This window comes from Polyodon spathula, chromosome 14, assembly GCF_017654505.1.
Source record: "Polyodon spathula isolate WHYD16114869_AA chromosome 14, ASM1765450v1, whole genome shotgun sequence".
NCBI lineage: Eukaryota > Metazoa > Chordata > Actinopteri > Acipenseriformes > Polyodontidae > Polyodon > Polyodon spathula.
In genome coordinates this window covers 15973971-15992592 of record NC_054547.1, presented here as the reverse complement: position 1 = coordinate 15992592, position 18622 = coordinate 15973971, and the positions used below count along the sequence as shown (strand labels likewise).

The window sequence follows — 18622 nt, the reverse complement described above, 5'->3', positions numbered from 1 at the left end:
GCAGATTCCAGCCCCAGTATCAACTAACATTTTACATGGGTGGCCTCTTACCTCTGCGTCTTTCATCCCCATCATCATTACCTCCCCCCTTTACTCCGACCGAGGCCACCGCATGTCACTCCCCTATCTGTGCCTGCAGCCGTCGAATCTTATCTTTCAACATTCTTCCAGTTCTATTGCATCGTTGTTGCAATCCATATTTTATTTTGTTATAAAATGTTATGTTATAATGTTTGTTATATTTTAGTCCCTGGCTTATACTACAACTGGAACATCTGCAGTTTATCACTGCATCGTCAATAATCACCTGTCATACATGATTTATTAATGTCTTAGTTCCCACATTAATTTAGTTATCATCACCTCTCCTGTTAGAAGCTCCGTAAAAATGTAATTGTGACCAACATAAACAAAACACCTCTATATGTGCAAATAAAACCAGTTAATACTAGTAACTTTGGTGCTTCATTAAACCAAGTGTTTTCCATTCAAGAAATCGCTATCTTCCTATTTAGTTCAACACAAATTAAACAATCATCAATATGCAGACTCTTGAAAATAAAAAGTTGATTTAATTCTGCATTTTAGAAACCAAATATTATACCTGCCATCTATTCTGTGTCGATTACTTTCCTGCTCAGTCAAATCTTTATTCTTAACAGACAGTTACTTACAATTTACCTTTGCAAAATCACATCACATTTGTAACTCCTCAACAGTTTGTCTCATCGTACTTATGTTCAGTTCCCAGCACACTTAACTACACTTACACTTACTTTCTTCACATCCCCTTTTCCTTCTTTATTCATCTGTTCCCAACCATACCTCCCCATGCCACCACCGCATCGGTTTCATGCTCTGCCTGTTTGCTTTCTGATAAAGCAGCCTGACATTGCTTTAACTCATTTATGACTTCCTCAAGCTCAGTGGCTAACCGCTCTGCCTTATGCAATAGGATTATCGCAGCATACTCTTGTCTGTCCTTTTTCTGTTATTGAAACCACTCAGTCTGCTTGTGGTCAGGACTGTCGGGTTGCCAGCCCTTTTTTAATGCTTTCTTTTTTTTTATCATCTGCCCACTTTGCGGTTAGGTACTCTCGTACTCCCGGCTGTGGCTTTGGTGTTGCCATCTTAATTACTTTCCCGTGGCTGATGAGACCACCTCTAAGCTATATCGTCTGCAGGAATGCTTCTTAGATATACTCCGTAAGCTATATCGTCTGCGGGAATACTTCTTAGATATACTACGTGGGTTAACTACCTCTAAGCTATATCATCTGCGGGAATGCTTCTTAGATATACTGTGGGTTAATACCACCTTACTGTATCAGAATACACAACTACTTATGTAATGGGGATGCCACCCCGCTACTAGAGTGTCTCTACTTACAGCCTGACTATGTAGTGATGATGCCCAACGGACAATCACCCCCTACCTAGTCACAACAGGATGTACACACTCAATGCCTTTTACTCATCAATCTCATACAACTTCACAACCCACAGGTTAAGGATTCCAGTTCACCCGCTATGCCACCCCTTAATGGAATTTCTTACCCCAGACCTCTAGTCCCGAGCCTACACACCAACAGTAGCACAATGAACATCCTGGAATCCTGCCGACTACGCCAATTTGTAGGGTCGTTTTAGGAAGCTCAGAGAAAATCAGAGACAATCACGCCAGATCGTTGCTTCAAAGGTTTATTGCAGTGATCATCAAACAACATAGTGCTCCAGAGAATAACAGTCACGTCATCAGTAACTAGTATATTCTACCAGGGTACAGCACATACATGGTTTATATAGTGTTTTCATAGAATCCCTTACCACTATTAGAAGTTAGCACGCAGTAAACTATTCTTTCTTTTACCCCCAGTTTGTACATATCAGTACTGACCTTGGGGCTCAATTATCCCCCTCCTGTGTGGTTGTTATGTTCGCTTTTAGGGCTTAACCTCCCTCCTTTGTGCTTGTTATGTTCAGGTCAGAAACCAGTTTAATACCAGTTTTTGATTGTGTAAGGATAAATGCTTATTTAACTTTCCTATGCCCCCGGACATCTGGCCCAACCTATTTGTGTTACAGTCTTCCACGGCTGAGCTGGGAGACACTGTGCATACGGCAACATTAGCCCGGGTGCTTCATAAAATTGGCATTTATGGGAGAGTGGCAAAAAGAAAGCCATTGTTGAAAAAAACTCACATCAGATCTCATCTAGAGTTTGCCAGAAGGCATGTGGGAGACTCTGAGACTGTGGAAGAAGATTCTATGGTCTGATGAGACCAAAATAGAGCTTTTTGGCCTCAACGCTAAGCACTATGTTTGGTGCAAGCCTAACACTGCACATCATCCTGAGAACACCATCCCTACCGTGAAGCATGGTACAGAGAAATCCTGGAGGAAAACCTGCTGAAGTCTGCAAGAGACCTGGGTCTTGAGAGAAGATTCATCTTCCAGCAGGACAATGACCCCAAACATACAAACAAAGCCACACTGGAGTGGCATAAAAACAAAAAGGTCAATATCCTGAAGTGACCCAGTCAAAGCCCGGACCTCAATCCAATTGAGAATATGTGGAAAGAGTTGAAAATTGCTGTTCACCAAAGATCCCCATCAAATTGAATGAGCAAATTTGCAAAGAAGAATGGGCAAAAATTGCTGTGTCCAGATGTGCAAAGCTGGTAGAAACTTATCCAAATAGACTCATGGCTGTAATTGCTGCCAAAGGTGCCTCTACCAAATATTGACTCAAGGGGGTGAATACTTATGCAATCAATTATTTTCTGTTTTGTATTTGTAATTAATTTAGAACAATTTGTAGATTTTATTTTTCACTTTGACATTATGGACTTTTTTGTGTTGATCAGTGGCAAAAACTCTTAATTAAATCCATTTTGATTCCATGTTGTAACACAATAAAATGTGGAAAAGTCCAAGGGGGGGGTGAATGCTTTTGAGAGCCACTGTATGTATTGTACTCTACAGGCATTAAAGACATCATGCTGGGTCTTATTAAAATGCGGAGTTTAATCATTTTCAGATATGCCTGAACTCAAGAATCTCAGAGAATGCAATACAAAATTTCCTTAAATCGATCTAACAGAACCTTTATTAACAACCTGAACCGAACAGCTTGGCTGAGAAACAGTCTTTTAACTGCTGGAAAAGTACTTTTTTTATCTGAACAGTTTTCAGTTTGGTTTATATTGTATTCATTCATTGGTATGGTTTAAACTCTGTGCTAAAGTCCCACCTGACTTCTTAGCTGTATTCTGAGCTCCTACTCAGATGTTTTTAAATCCTAAGCCAGCACTTCAATACAATATTCAGTACGTTTATCATGCCTGTTTGCCTTACACTATTGTCACGTGTGATCCTACAACCCTTCCTCCCTTGTAAAAGGTGTGAGCATCTTTTTGAGTAAAGGGTGTATTCAGCAGAGATGCATGGCTCTTTGATAGAACCAGCTTCATTTCTCTGGAGTTTCCCCCACTGATGATGGGAATAAGAATGTAAAGATGGGAGCCGAACTAACAAGGTTTAAGTTGTTTGCAGGTTTCATGCTTTTAAAGACTGTCACCCAAACCTGTGATGGGCAGAAATGGATAATGGATCCTGTAGTGGCTTGAACAGACCCACTGAGAGTAGAGCCTGACCCAAGACTGTCACGCCTGCTGGAAGCAAGCTGATCTTTGGGATAGAAATTGAACATCTGTGGGACTGCACCAATGTTATAATATTGTAATAATTCTGTACTGTGTTTTAAAGGATATAAGACCAGCAGAAAAAAATATTGAAGAAAAGGGTTAGCAGGCAATTATATAATATTAGAGAAAACCATGTCTGTGTGCCTCTGTTATGGGAGTACGTATGAGTTCTTGGAATCTGTCCAGACTTAAGACACGTGCCTCCTTTATCTGAGAGCTACTCAGAGCTGGACAAGAAAGAGGATTTGAATCTTGCTGGAACCAAGCTGCTCTGCTTGACATGAACTGGATGTTATAAACAAATTGTTAAAACATATTGTTCAGGATAATGTTATAATATACTCTGTATTAGCCTATGAGCATATTGTAGGACCCTATATTCCTTCTGAATATTTCAGTATAACTGTGTAAGTTGAGTTGAGGTTGTGCTGACTGGTAACACCCATGGAATGTACTAGGCTTTCCTTATCTGAGAGCTGCCGGAGCAGAAGTTTGTAACCTTGGGAGGAAAGGCAAAAACTAGCATCTCTTTTTATTAACTTGAAAATATGTTCACAGTGAAATTTCTTATCACAAAAAAACCCTTTAATTTGGAAGCTGTTTTTAAGCTAAAACACAGAGCCTCTTAGGTATTGCAATCTAGTAAAAAAGAATAACAAACTTTGGTAAATTAAAATCAGTGTTTCACTTATTTAAGGTTTTGGTGTAATAGAGAGCACAAGTATTATTACAGGAAAACTGTTCAGTCTAAAAATGAGACAATCAGTGCAAGCTATGATCTAATTTAATAACCTCTGCACAAGCAAGAAGCTACAAGCCCTTATCAGTAGACTTACCAAAAGAGGCCCCTAGTCTTTGCCTGCCTGAGTGAAGCAGTATTAGGCTTAGAAAATAGGAGTGATGAGCTTTGACATCCAAACTAAATGTATTGGTCAGCAGCTGTTCAAATTCAAGGTTTACCATGTATAATCCTGTTTATTCACTAACAAAATATACCTTATGGTACAACAAAAACAGAGTTAATGGTCTAATGTCTATTACCTCATTATGTTATCTATAAAATTAATGACAGCTTGGCAGTGAGAAGTGTAGGCATCTTATCAGTAGAGATATCGTTATTAGTAGTCTCTTAACTCTAGCAAGGTATGACTTCATGCAATGAATTTGGAAACTGCTTACAGTTGAGTTTCTTTTTAATTAAAAGTAAACTCTGGTTGGAAAGTGGGCCCCTTGAGTCCTTATCTATAAGTTGTCAAGGACTGCTGAAGCAGGGGATTTTCAGCTAGACAGAAGCCAAGTTTGTTAAAACACATTTATACAGAAAACAAAACCAGCTTATTGAGAACACATTGAAAAACAAACAAACAAAAAAAACAGTTTTACTATTAAGAAGGAAATATATTTTAGACCAAGGCTAGAATAATTAAACAGAGATTTAAAAAACACCTGTCTATATATACTTGTATCTTAATATGCAATAAAGAACTCTGTAGTAGAGGTCTGCTCGGGCCTAAATTTAAAATTTGATCCGATCTGAACCTGACCCAACCAAACAAAATCCGAACCTGACCCGAGTCCACCATCTTTGAAATATTTGCATACGGACCCAACCCAACCCCTTCCCACAAATATATTACTAACATACACTATTTTAACTACCTTCAGTGTAGAATATTCCTGGTTTCCAGTTAAAATGTAAATAAATAAAGAAAAAAATCACTCTCAATTAATCATGTCGCATTTACTTCCTTTCCTAATAATCCAACACTGTATGATTTAAAAGAGGACAACAACAGGCTTCTTCAAAACTTTGTTACTATAAACAGCCACACAGAAGATGCTCTTGCAAATTCGCATACTCATTTTGGACAAGCCCATATCATATGAAACCGTTAAATTGACAAACATTACACCACAACTATGGCTTTTAAAACAGCTACAGGACAAATGCATCACTTTTCAGTGTGCCGCTGCAGAGATGAATTTCCCTTCTTTTCGCTGTTATATTTCAATAATATTTGGCAAGATTTGCATTGTACAAAGCCACATAGACTTTTATTATCGCTGAATACAACAATGTAGTAATTTTCCAAACAGTGGATTTAGATGTACCCTTTCCAGCAACAGAACGCTCCACCATCTATGATAGCACATTACGAGTGCGAGAAAATAAGAAATAATGGTGAATTAAAGAGCAGTGTTTTAATACTGTACGTAAACACCCCGTTCACACTTACTGAGTCGGCCTTGGGCCGCCTCAAAATTTCCGTTCACAGTTGAGGTTTTAGAGGGCCTAAATGCGTTCACTTATGTGGCTGAAAAGGAAGCCTAAATTGTGGCGAAGTGCTTGTCGGGAATGTAAACAGTGACGTAAACACCGCATTCCCGGAAATCAACATAAGAGATTGATCTGGGAAATTTGCTTATGTAAATATAGCAATCTTATTTTTTGCAACACTGTTGGTATTGTACTTATTGCACAAGATACGATAAAGGCGTGTGTTGACAGTGCAGTCGGTTACTGTGGAAAGAAGCGATCGTGTTGGATCATGTGTAAATGCAACAAACAAGGATGTGTACATTACATTATTCACAATACAGATTATTATATTAATGGTGACTGAATACGCAACGTCATATGCATTATTTATCAATATTGGTACTATACAATCTTAGCTACAATCTGAAATGTATATATTGTGATAGAGAGAGAAAGGATCGATGCTGTAAATCTCCCTCCCGATTAGAAAGGGCGCTGTGTAAGGGGGAAGGTAAACTGCCTCCTACAGCTGCCACTTCTGTGGTAGGTGGAAACCGGAAGGTGACCATATTAGGAGGGGCGCGTAGCTGCAAGTACTCAGGACGATTCCATTGCAGTCAGCTGCGGGGCAGCCCTCTATTAGGGAAACCATGGCAACGCGGTGACTGCAGGGAGGAGTTTGCTGGGTACAAAGGGGAGCAGCTATGTCAAAACCTCCCCTTACGCTGATAATGAAAATAGACAGCCGGAGCCTGTATTGCTTTGTTTTTGGGATTATGTGTGTTTTGTGTTGCAGAGGAGGAGCGAGCCGCGGACCGGTAAAACACAGAGCACGTCCCTGCACAGCACAGCACCGCACCACTCACGGCACCACGCTTCTCAGCACCAAGAGCACTGCGTGCACGGAGAACGTGGGGATGGACAAAGTCCCGTTTTTGTTTACTTTTTATTTTCAACTAAGAAGAGCTGCTGTGTACCCCCCAATACCATTGCTGGTAAAGGGGTGAACTTATTTGTGTTGTTGTTTTGTTATTATTTTTGTTATCATTAAAACAAGCACAGTTTTGGGAGAAAGATTGTGTGGACCTGCTTCATTCACTGCACCTGACCACAATATATATATATATATATATATATACACACACACACACACACACACACACAGAGCGCGAGAGAGTGCAAGTTTTATCGTTTTAATGAAAGTTGTACGATGAAGAAATACTTACTATTCATGACTGACCCAGCATCATCATCGTCAAAAGTGTCGGTGTATTCAGTGCATTCCCCATTGCTATTTAACGTGCTGGAGATCGACGTAGGTGCCATAAAATCCAAGATCCGTGGTGGGTTTATCTCTGGCCCGCTGCTCAGAGTTCTCGGACAAACTTGCAGATTTTCACCAGAGATAAGAAGGATAGAAAGGAGATAGCTGCTTCTGCATCCAGCGCTCAAAGACCACAGACATATCATGGACATTTGCAGAGCTTTTTGAGATGTTATAGTAATAAAATAATGACTTGGATCGCATTATTGAGGAGTTTGGTGATAAAACGATTGATCAGGATTGTATCTATGTCTATAAGGTATGTGAAAAATACAGCAAACAAGGGGTGGGGCTTGGCTGGAGATGCAGGACTGTCCTTTTGCAATTCAATACATTTTAAACCTATTTTACTCTGGAAAAAAAAAATTTCAAACAGTGCGTGTGAAAATAAATTGGACCTGACGCGCCTGACAAGCGCTGAATAAATGGACCGCTAAGGGTTCATTTCTGCATCGTCCCACGTGCTACCCCTTAAAACCGACATTGTTTTGATCTACTACGCTCGACCTAGTAGGGGAGTGGTTTGACATACATCACCACACTGACTCGTTAAGGCCGGCCCAGGGCCTGCGTTGGGTTCACACATGCAGATAGGCCGGCCCTCAGGTGGCATTGGTACTTTAGGCCTCAGCAAAAAGCTGGTCTAAATTTCACCTGGCCCAGGGCCGCCTTTTCATTTTTCGAGTGTTCACACATGAGATAAGGCGGCCCTGGGCCGGCCTAAACTGCAAGAGTGAACGGGGTAGTCATTCTTTACATTTAAACAAATGTATATAGGTTAAGATAAATATGTTTTGTACCATTAAATGGAAGAAAACAGTCTGTGTCATTATCTAAAAAAAAATTGTCGACTGATGAGCACTATCATTTAGGCATTGCACTTGGTGTTTGTTTTTTTTGTGTGTATTTGTATAAGACTGACTCTGTTAAAATTTGGTGAGGTTGGTGTTTTGAAACTGAACTGTATCCTGTTAAGACCACCCATGCAGCATTTGTTGACAGGCTGCACAAAAAGTCTGTTTATCAGCCGAGATGATTATTGATTTTTAGTTGCGTTGGACATCCTGTTACTTAGTAAAGCCCAGCCACACAGCATTTGACAGGCTACACAAAACGAATAACCACGTTTGTGAGACGATATTAGAGAGGTAATTTGTCAAAGAACCTATCCTGCATGGCGAGTGGGTTTTCAAAAATCGTGAAGCAGGAAGTGAGTTTTAGGAAACAACTGCACATAGAGAAAGAAAAAAAAATACTCACGGAAAATAAAAAACGCCATAATCCTCTCACTGATAACACTAACCCAATCCAACCCGAACCGAGCCCAAACCATAATATACAAACTACACCTGACCCAACCCGAACCTGACACTTATTATGTGTAGAGTATTTTTTTTAAAGGTTTTATTTTAAATTAATTTGCTGTGTATGCAGTTATGGGGGATAATTTGTACCAAAATTAAAAAAATAAATACATAAATAACAGATGTAATTTATTTCCATTTTTATTTAATTATTTAATTATTTATTTATGTATTTATTTATTTAGCTTGTTATAATGTATTAGAACATTTTTATATCGTAGTTTTCCTTTGCAGCATGTTTACTTCTCATGACAAAAAAACTTGAATTATTGCATTACGTTGTTGCCTGTGTGTTGCCACATCACAAACTGTGTGACCTGTGTGACCAGGCAACCAATGTGTGTTCCTCTTGTTGCCGTCGACCAAAAGTGGCCCATGTGACCAGGCCTTAAGAGTGTGCTCAGAGCATAAACAGATTAAAGAAGTACGTGGAATCTGACACTATGCCTTACATAATAAGGCTTTCGTTTTATCAACTCAGTAAACCCAGGAATGGCATCTTATGTACAGTGGGAAGTATTCTATTTGTTATATTTAGTTTGTTTATTTTTGTCTGGTTTATTATCAGGTATGTTCATAGTAAATTTATATCTCTACTAGACAAAAAAAATGTTCACCATTTTCTTTTTTGAATACATATTTCTGTGTTGGGCTTTCGATCCTTTCAATCTCTCTTTCCTACTTTCACCTGAAGAAGAGACCTTTGAAGTCTTGAAAGCTTGTGAATAATTATTATTTAGTTAGTTCAATAAAAAGTATCACTTCCCCTTCTCTCTGTCTATCATCACTAATACGGCTACCATTTCATCTATCTACGGCCTTTAAGCAAAGTAAAATTGGCCCTTCCAACAGATACCAAAAAGATGACGGACAGAAGGGAGTATAGGCATGACTTTGAAGGCATCAGAAATGTCTGCTTTAGCTAACCAGGAACCCCGTCCTGATAACGTATAATGGGAAATTTTGGTGGGGAATTTATTTTTTCTTTATTGGCGGCTTTGATTGGATAGCCAGTAATATTTCCGCCAATCAGTGTTGCGTACTGTGCTCCTAACAAAGCGATCCCGCCCTCTGGCTGTGTAGCGTGGCGGAAAAGAGAATGTTCTTAACACAATTTAACTCACTGTTATATTGTAAATTAAAGCAAGGGAAATGTCTATTTTAAAGTACTTTAAGCGGTTAGACGGATTACCTGCTGTGCCCGACTGATCCAGGGCTTTTTGAATGTGAAGTGAATACTACAAATATGTTAGTGACTCAAGTTTTTGAAGACTCACAATTTGTAAGTAGAAAAAAACTTAGCACTGACCCTCGAGGATCGTATGCAAATTATACAGCCAAGCAGTGTCTTGAAATCTGTAAATATGCAAGTTTGTACAATGCTGCTGAAGTAGTTAAAAAATGTGGTATCCCTGAAAAAACAGATCAGCTTCTTAAAACATTATACAAGAGCAAACTGAAGTCTAAGGCTGCTGAAATGAAAAATAGCATAGAGATGCTTCAGTCTCTCTCAGGAAAAAAATGCAGCAGGTCTCTCTTACTTGGGGAACTAGATGATAAGGTCAAGCTCCACTTAAAAGCCTTACATGACTCTGGAGGAGTTGTCAATACTGTGGTTACTGTTGCTGCAGGAAAAAGAATTGTAATGTCACACGATTGTCTCCTGTGTCTGAGATTGGCAGTCCACTTATTTTGACACTGACCTGGGCTAAGTACTAGTCGAAATATGCCACTAGCAAACTTTGACAGTGTGAGAAATGAGTTTCTTAACATAGTGGTCAGCAGAGTGAAAGACGACAGCACCCCGGAAGAACTCATTTTTAACTGGGATCAAACAGCATTACCACTGGTACCATGTGGAAAGTGGACCATGGCTCAAGAAGGAATTAAAGCTATAGAAATTGTTGGATTTGATGACAGGGGTATTTCTGCCACCACAATTACTGTATGAAGGGAAGACCATCGGTTGCCACCCATGTTATACATTTTCACCGGACTTCGATGTATGGAATACACCAACTTATTGGAGTAATGAAAAAACAATGCTATGTTACATTGAACACATCATTGTGCCTCATGTGGGCTCTGTCAGACAAAGTTTGGGAATAATTGCAACACACTTCGCTTTAGCAATTTTTTTATGTGTTTAGAGCACAGAGAAGCCCATTAGAGTGGGGGTGGCAGCGGTGAGCCCGGTTGAAATAAACAATAATTAGGCTAGGAATAAATAAATAAATAAATAAATAAACAAATAAACAAAAAAGTAGACGGAGAGTTCATCAATGGATTTAAAAAATCTGGAATTTATGATGCTGTCAGAAACTCACAGTATAAGCTGCGCCTGCTATTGTAGTAACTGTTCTTTTTTATGTTATGCATGTTTGTGTTATTTATTATTTTGTTTACAAGGGGTTAATATTTCCTTTTTAAAAGTAACAACCACAATGTTTATGCCAGACTTGTTAGTAGTCTGTAACAAAATGGTGCACATTTGCTTTGGGTTGATAGTGTCGATACACAGTGTATGTAGACACTACCAGCAATTAATTTATTTTATTGCCAATTAAAATAAATCAGAGCTGACTTGCCAGTTCTTAACCAGTTTGAAATAACTGAACCATTTTTGTTTGTTTCAGTTTTAATGTTAAAGTTTTCAAACGTGGCAATACTGTGATCCTTTCTACTGTGTTACGTAGATTAGTGAACCATAGCTAAGTTTTAAAACTATCAGTTATAAAATGTGTATCGTGAAAGTTTGCTGCAATTAAAAGCTATATACTGTAAGAACGAAGGATGCTGTAAACCGCTTAGAAGACTGCCTTTGTTGTTCTTCAAGTTGCTGCAGTGACATTGTATGTGCAATAATGAGTTACTGTCAATCTGATGCTGGTACTGTTTTATCAGACAGATTTAATTAAGTAAAACATGTTTGAATGATTTTGAAATGAAAAGTGTTTTTGCATTTATAGAGAGAGAGAGAGTGTAAATGCAAAGCTGTGTGGCATTTATTTATTAACCATTGATTTTGAAGAGCATCTGATAGCTGGGATGTTGATGGGGGTAGAGGCTGTTAGTAATGATGAATGGCATTTAGATGAAAGAGGGCATGGTGGATAGGAGGAACGGCAGATGGATGATTCCTGAAAAAATAAGTGTTGTCGAGAGTAGGGGAAAAATAGTTTGAGGCTGATGAGGAGACTGAAGAGGAGGCTGTGTTTGGACACAGAGAGGTAGAATGGCAGGTGAAAGTACAAACACCACAAACATTAGCACAGAGACCACAGAACAATCTATTAAAAAGAGATCATGATCAGGTTAATACCAGTCAATCAGTGTATTGTCCAATGCTAACTGAGAAGCTGCTTTGGCTCAAATGGTACCGCCATATCTGACCGAGAGAGTAACAATGTTAAGTAAATGTGAGTCCAGTTCTTGTCGGTGGTGAGCATAAACTTCACAAAGGACATCGCGAAAAACACAAAATGCAAGCACAAATTCTCCAAGAGTGAGTTTTTTAGACAGCTGAGGATCCTGAGATTTTTTGTAAAACTTAAATCAGAGGAAGGATCAGATGAAATTGAGAGATGAATCAGAAGTGAATGGAGCCTGCACTGTGGGAACGGAGCATGAACTGACAAGTTTGTATCTCTGCTATGCCTTTTGAGGGGGAAGAAGAGGCTTGGCTGATATAGAATTGCAGTACAAAATAAATAAAGCAGCCCGATCGCTTCCTACTTCAATGGGGAATCCTTTTTTAAACAGAGCTTTCAGGAGTTTGTCGATGGGCCAATCTTTGTAAAAACGTTGTGCTGGAGAAACAGCCTGAGTTCTGAAGAGGAATGGCAGCGGGGCACAACTGAATGAATAGAAGTTGAAGCAGCAGCGTTGTCAGATGGAGGCAAAGTGGGATGGGCGGATTTTTTTTGAAAGTTTTTTCGTTGGATTATTTGTTGGAGGAAGACTGCCAGAAGGAGAAAAAAATTCTTCATCTGATTCAGATGAAAATGAAAGCTGCCTCGGGTGACTAATCATTTTATCTTGATTGAAAACAAAGGTTTGTTTTAAGGTTGATTCTGCAAGTCTACATTGTAACCGCAAACTGAAAAGCAAGCCGAGAATTAGGAAGCTGGCTATGGTTTAAATAGGGTCACTGACAGGTAATGAAATGTTGACTGACAGATGTTTTAGCGGGATAACACAGGGGAAGAGTCCCAGCTCCAGCCCCCCGAAAATTTTGAAAGAGGTCTATTCATGAGGTGGGAAAAGCTTTGGCTGACTCATGTTTGGATGTATTTGCAATAAAACAACTGATAGAGATTTTAGTTACCAGCATAACTAGAATGTTTTAAGTTTATTATATTGATATGAACCTGTGGCCCTTAATTTGTTAACAAAAAAAATGCAAAAAAAACCCCAAACATTTACTGTACATTGCCTGACAACGTAAATACTATAAACTTTTTGTTCTCAAAAGCAGAATATCCACACCAAAAGGCACATTTGAACTAATGAGTACTAACACATTGCTTCTTTGTCATAAAGGCCCATTTAAAGACAGCTGTTTCAGTCAAAATTGACAATCGCACTTTCCTTACCATTTCAGTGAATTCATTATTGCCCAGGTCTAAACGCTCCAGCTGTGTCAGTTTGTGCATTGACCTGCAGTAAACAACAAAAGACAGCATCAGCATGGAAAGATTATCACAGTGTTGAAAAAGAGGTGTTGGGAACTTCAAATGAAAAGGTTAGAACTTATTCCAGGACTTGAATTGAAATACATTTCATCATGAAGCCTGCGACATAATACATAGTATGTACATTCATGTTTCCATTACTCAAAACTGAATGTTATTGCTTGTCTTCATCTGTTCTTTAATGGCTCAAAATAAAAGAAAGAAAAGAAGCCTAAAAAAGACACAACACACATTTCCACAGATTGTTCGGTAATTTTTTATCCTGAAGGAACTTGTTAAGATATCTGTCTGTAATTTAGAACAAAGACGTTTCTCATGATGTCAAAATAAAATGATGACGAAATACCCCCAAAAACTATTGACTCGGAAGGATGGTTAGGCAGAGATCATTGTGGAGAAAGGTTCTGATGAATGATCGCCACTGGTCGTTCAAATCAATAAGAAAATAAATAGGTTGGGTAAAAGGGGTCTCTGAAGGCCATAGGCTTATCAGATTGGAGGTCCAAATTGGAGATATATGTTTGACTATGGGTCACACTGGAGAGTTTACAGAATCACTGAATTCACTCAGAAATTGATAATAATATTAATAATAATAATATAATAATAATAATAATAATAATAATAATAATAATAATATTATTATTATTATTATTATTATTATTATTATATTATATATTATTATTAAAACGCTCAGTATTAAAATGAAAACACTGTACAGGAAAATTGTATTTTTCCTGAAAGTATTTTTCCCGCAGATGATGCTATATCAATTTCTGAAGTGATACTCTAATCTATAAAACAGGCTACACACACAATAAATACTGTCCAGACATACTGCCAGTCTTATATGTGCCTCTCTGTGTGAAGGTACATTCCGGCTCTCAGTATTGTAGCACTCCAAATGTCCTAGATTCCCAGATAAATTCCCTAAAGTCCCTACAAAATTAAAATATTTTGCAGGTTACCAAAATATATCTATTATAACACAGCAGTAGTACCCTATTTTTTTTTACAAAGTCACACTTTATTGACTGAAATGAAATCAATATGGGCATTCAGGGGTGGCCTGGATTCTGGGTTTTCTTTACATTTGCAGGTATGTTTTCAGGGATAGTAGTACATATATCTGGAACCGTTGAGGGCTGCCACATCATGAAGGTCCTGGGAAGGTCTTACGCGAGTTTGGAGCGAGTCAACTTTGAATAATGCAATCACACACAAACACTGCTACTCTGTTTCTGTTTGAGATACTATACCCGATGCTTTTGCTAATGTAATGAATCAATGTTAGTACATTAAAATGAATGTTTTCTTGAGTAATAACAGCATGCTTCTAAATGCAACTTGCACTTAGGGATTTTTTTTTTTTCTTGAAGTGTGTGGCTTGGATTAATAGACTATTTTTTTCATGCAACAACACACATTTTGAGGATACACAAAGCAGCGACAGACCATCCCAAGTATGACCTTGATTACAAACAAAGGTGCACATGTACATCTGCATTAAATCAGGTATCTTGCAATGAATGGCAGTTTGCAGTGCTTCATTGACAGCCATCTTTTGTCACTGAGTGAACTGCTACTGATTGGCACATTGGAAAGTAAAGGGCATTATAAATGTACTTTGATATGCTATTTATCTTGTTTAATTAATATACAATCAAAAGCTCTACAGCTCTTAAAAGAGGTTTACAATTTCACCTGCCCCATTGCCATATTAATCATGCAGTTATAGAACCACTTTCGATCTCCACTACTAGGTTAGCACAGTCTCCTGGGAGGGGATTATAAATGAAATGTGATAAGTAGATAAATCAGTGTATGAAAGGCTGAGGTAATTGGGGACATCTTATTACTTTGTTACATTGCAGCTTTTCCTTTACTCACTCCCCTTTTCAGTATACAGTACTCAGCTTTAACCTTTTACTTGAGACTTACATGAGACCAGTCAGATACAGAATGATTTCATGACAGCTGTGGTAATGGAGCTGGTCGAAAGCCTTTCCAAAAACATATAATTCTACAGTATCATATGCACTCAATACAAACAACACTATTCTTTGGCAGCACATGATATGAAAAGTAAAATAATGTACAGTATATAACAGCCCACATAAATTGTAATACAGTACAGTAAAACATAAAAGCAAAACAGGTGTGTACAGTACCTTACTATAGATCTTGTGATTAGCAAAACAATATTTGATGGAAGTCTGCACAGTATTTGGCTGATTGCTGATAAACAACTGTAAAAAACTGTCATAAGACTGACAACCATTTGCCTCCATGAAGACTCGTAGTGTGCTGAGGGTCAAGACTTTTACAGATCTGCTTTGCCATTTTCTGTGCAACAACGATCTGCTAAGGATTCACTTATATTGGACAGGAGTTCATTGTACAAACACAGTTTTATTATTTGGGCGATAATAGTTGGTGAGTTTATATGCTACATTTACCAAAATATAATCACTTTTTGCACATGGCTATTTACTGTAGATTTGTGAGGCAACTTTACAAAAATGAAACTAAGACTAAAAAATTGCAAGGAAAAGCTTCATCTTGAAGAACTTTTGTGGTAAATTAATTCACCACTTTTTGTATTGTTGTCATTGCCTTGGTGTTGGGTATGTTTTCCTGATATATTATGTGTCCTTGAATAACAATATACAGTGCAGTTAACTGCACAGTAAAATACATTTCAATAAAGAAAAAATATAATAATTGAGTGCTGGGAGTTACAGTCTTCCACGGCTGAGCTGGGAGACACTGTGCATATGGTAACAATAGCCCGGGTGCTTCACAAAATTAGCCTTTATGGGAGAGTGGCAAAAAGAAAGCCATTGTTGAAAAAAACTCACATCAGATCTCGGCTAGAGTTTGCCAGACGGCATGTGGGAGACTCTGAGACTGTGGAAGAAGATTCTATGGTCTGATGAAACCAAAATAGAGCTTTTTGGCCTCAACGCTAAGTGCTATGTTTGGTGTAAGCCTAACACCACACATCATCCTGAGAACACCATCCCTAACGTGAAGCATGGTGGTGGCTGCATCATGTTAGGGGGATGTTTCTCTGCGCCAGGGCCTGGAAAGCTCGTGAAGATAGAGGGCAAAATGGAGGCAGCAAAGTACAGAGAAATCCTGGAGGAAAACCTGCTGAAGTCTACAAGAGATCTGGGACTTGGGAGAAGATTAATCTTCCAGCAGGACAATGACCCCAAATATACAGCCAAAGCCACACTGGAGTGGCTTAAAAACAAAAAGGTCAATGTCCTGGAGTGGCCCAGTCAAAGCCCGGACCTCAATACAATTGAGAATATGTGGAAAAAGTTGAAAATTGCTGTTCACCAAAGGTCCCCATCCACCTTGACGGAGCTTGAGCAATTTTGCAAAGAAGGATGGGCAAAAATTGCTGTGTCCAGATGTGCAAAGCTGGTAGAGACTTAACCAAACAGACTGATGGCTGTAATTGCTGCCAAAGGTGCCTCTATCAAATATTGAGTCAAGGGGGTGAATACTTATCCAGTCAATTATTTTCTGTTTTGTATTTGTAATTAATTTAGAACAATTTGTAGATTTTATTTTTCACTTTGACATTATGGACTTTTTTTGTGTTTATCAGTGGCAAAAACAATAAAATGTGGAAGAGCCGGAGCATGGCCAACTCTAGAGAATACCCGGTCCCAGATTGTCTACCTGTGCCGACTTCTAAATACATATTATATAATATGTTAATGTTATAATTATAAAGCAAATTGACATGATATTTTTCCTTTAGAAAAATACAAAAGCAACTGTATCAACCCACAAGATATGTGAGGCTCCAATTAGAGCACCAGGGTGATTTATTGATCAATGCATGTTTGATTGAGGCTTGCAAACTAAAGTCATGGTGATCAATAATCTATTAATTGATTACACACTTAATTCAGTGGTTCAAAACTGGAGGTCAGATCTCCTGGTAGGTGGACGGTTTTAGGGGTCTGACCACATCACAAGCAGCAGGTATATCAAGAAACCATTCAACTGGAAACCTGTCGTTGCTTTGATATTTATAAACTTACTGTACTGAAAAACAGAAGACATTTATATAATTTATTAGTAATGCTATATTTTATTAGGATCCAGGATCCTGAAAAATCTGCCTCTGTTCTCTCTGTAAAACTGTCCTGCAGCTGTGAGATAGTTAATTATTATAGGATGTATATCGTTTGCATAAGAAGGCTACAGAAATGTCACTTTCCCTGGGGTTAACTTGTGAAGTAAACCAGGAGGTCACATGTTATTCTGCTTTAGTAACTCAGTACATCATTCAGTCTGTTGCCTTTTACAGTATGCTAAGACACCATGTTACTGCATACCAGTTTAATTTTTATTATGGGTCATTCCACCCCAGCAAGCCAAAAAAGTGGTTGTATTAGCAGCATCAATTTGTTAGCTGATGTTAGATCCCCTTTTTTTATTGTTGATAAATCGCAAATGAAAGCCACTGTAGTGCAGGCTGGGCTTGATGGATCGAACCGCCTGCACCCCTGCAGCCTGGAGAACAGGCAGGGGAAGAGGTGGAAGGAGCAATGTGAAATATGACAATGTGAAATATGAAATGAAATTAAGACAGGGGCACTGTTTAAATACTTACATGGGTGCAAATTACATCACCAATGAAATGCTAGGTACATTTACAGGTAAAAAAGGATCAGGCTTTAAACTAGAATGGGATGTTTTGATGAACAAAAACAAATTGGGGGGGGGGGGGCATAATGTAAGGGGACTAGAATCTCTGAAAGAATGGTTTGTACAGATGAAATAGATCAAATATGTGAACAAAATACATAGTGGTTACAAACTTTCACTTTGAATGAATAGAAGTAAGTCCAGTTCCCACCAAAGCCTTACATTCCCTTTCTATGCTGCACATACAATAGTAAACCATGGGGGGGGGGGGGGGGGGGGTGTTCTGTTTCCTGAAACACGCTGTGGATGTTGTGGATGGATACACAGGCTTCATTTATAGAAAACAGAAATCAATATGTGTGAGAATGTTGCTATGCTAAAGCCTGAGCAACCTTTAAATGCAATGTGTTCTGCAGAGTAACACAAGGAACAAAAGTGCTTCTCCTAACACAGCATGCCCTGTTACATTTGTAAATCGAAGCTGACAGGAGATTGAAATGTCGACACTGCAAGCGTAGTACACTGACCTGTGCAACTGCAGACAGGAATGCCATTAGAAAAGCTTCTGAATTAAAACAGCTTCATCTGTATGCCCCAGT

At 38.6% G+C, this 18622-nt stretch overlaps 1 protein-coding gene across 10 annotated transcripts in view; it reads right to left on the bottom strand.

Annotated features, from left to right (window-relative positions):
• Window positions 1-18622, bottom strand: part of LOC121327010 (leucine-rich repeat-containing protein 7-like) — a 185193-nt gene that overhangs the window by 72309 nt on the left and 94262 nt on the right. For all 10 annotated transcript variants that reach the window (XM_041270756.1, XM_041270759.1, XM_041270757.1 and 7 more), the window contains exon 7: window positions 13251-13314. In XM_041270756.1, coding sequence (XP_041126690.1) covers window positions 13251-13314 — 64 coding nt within the window. The remainder of the gene's footprint in view (window positions 1-13250; window positions 13315-18622) is intronic.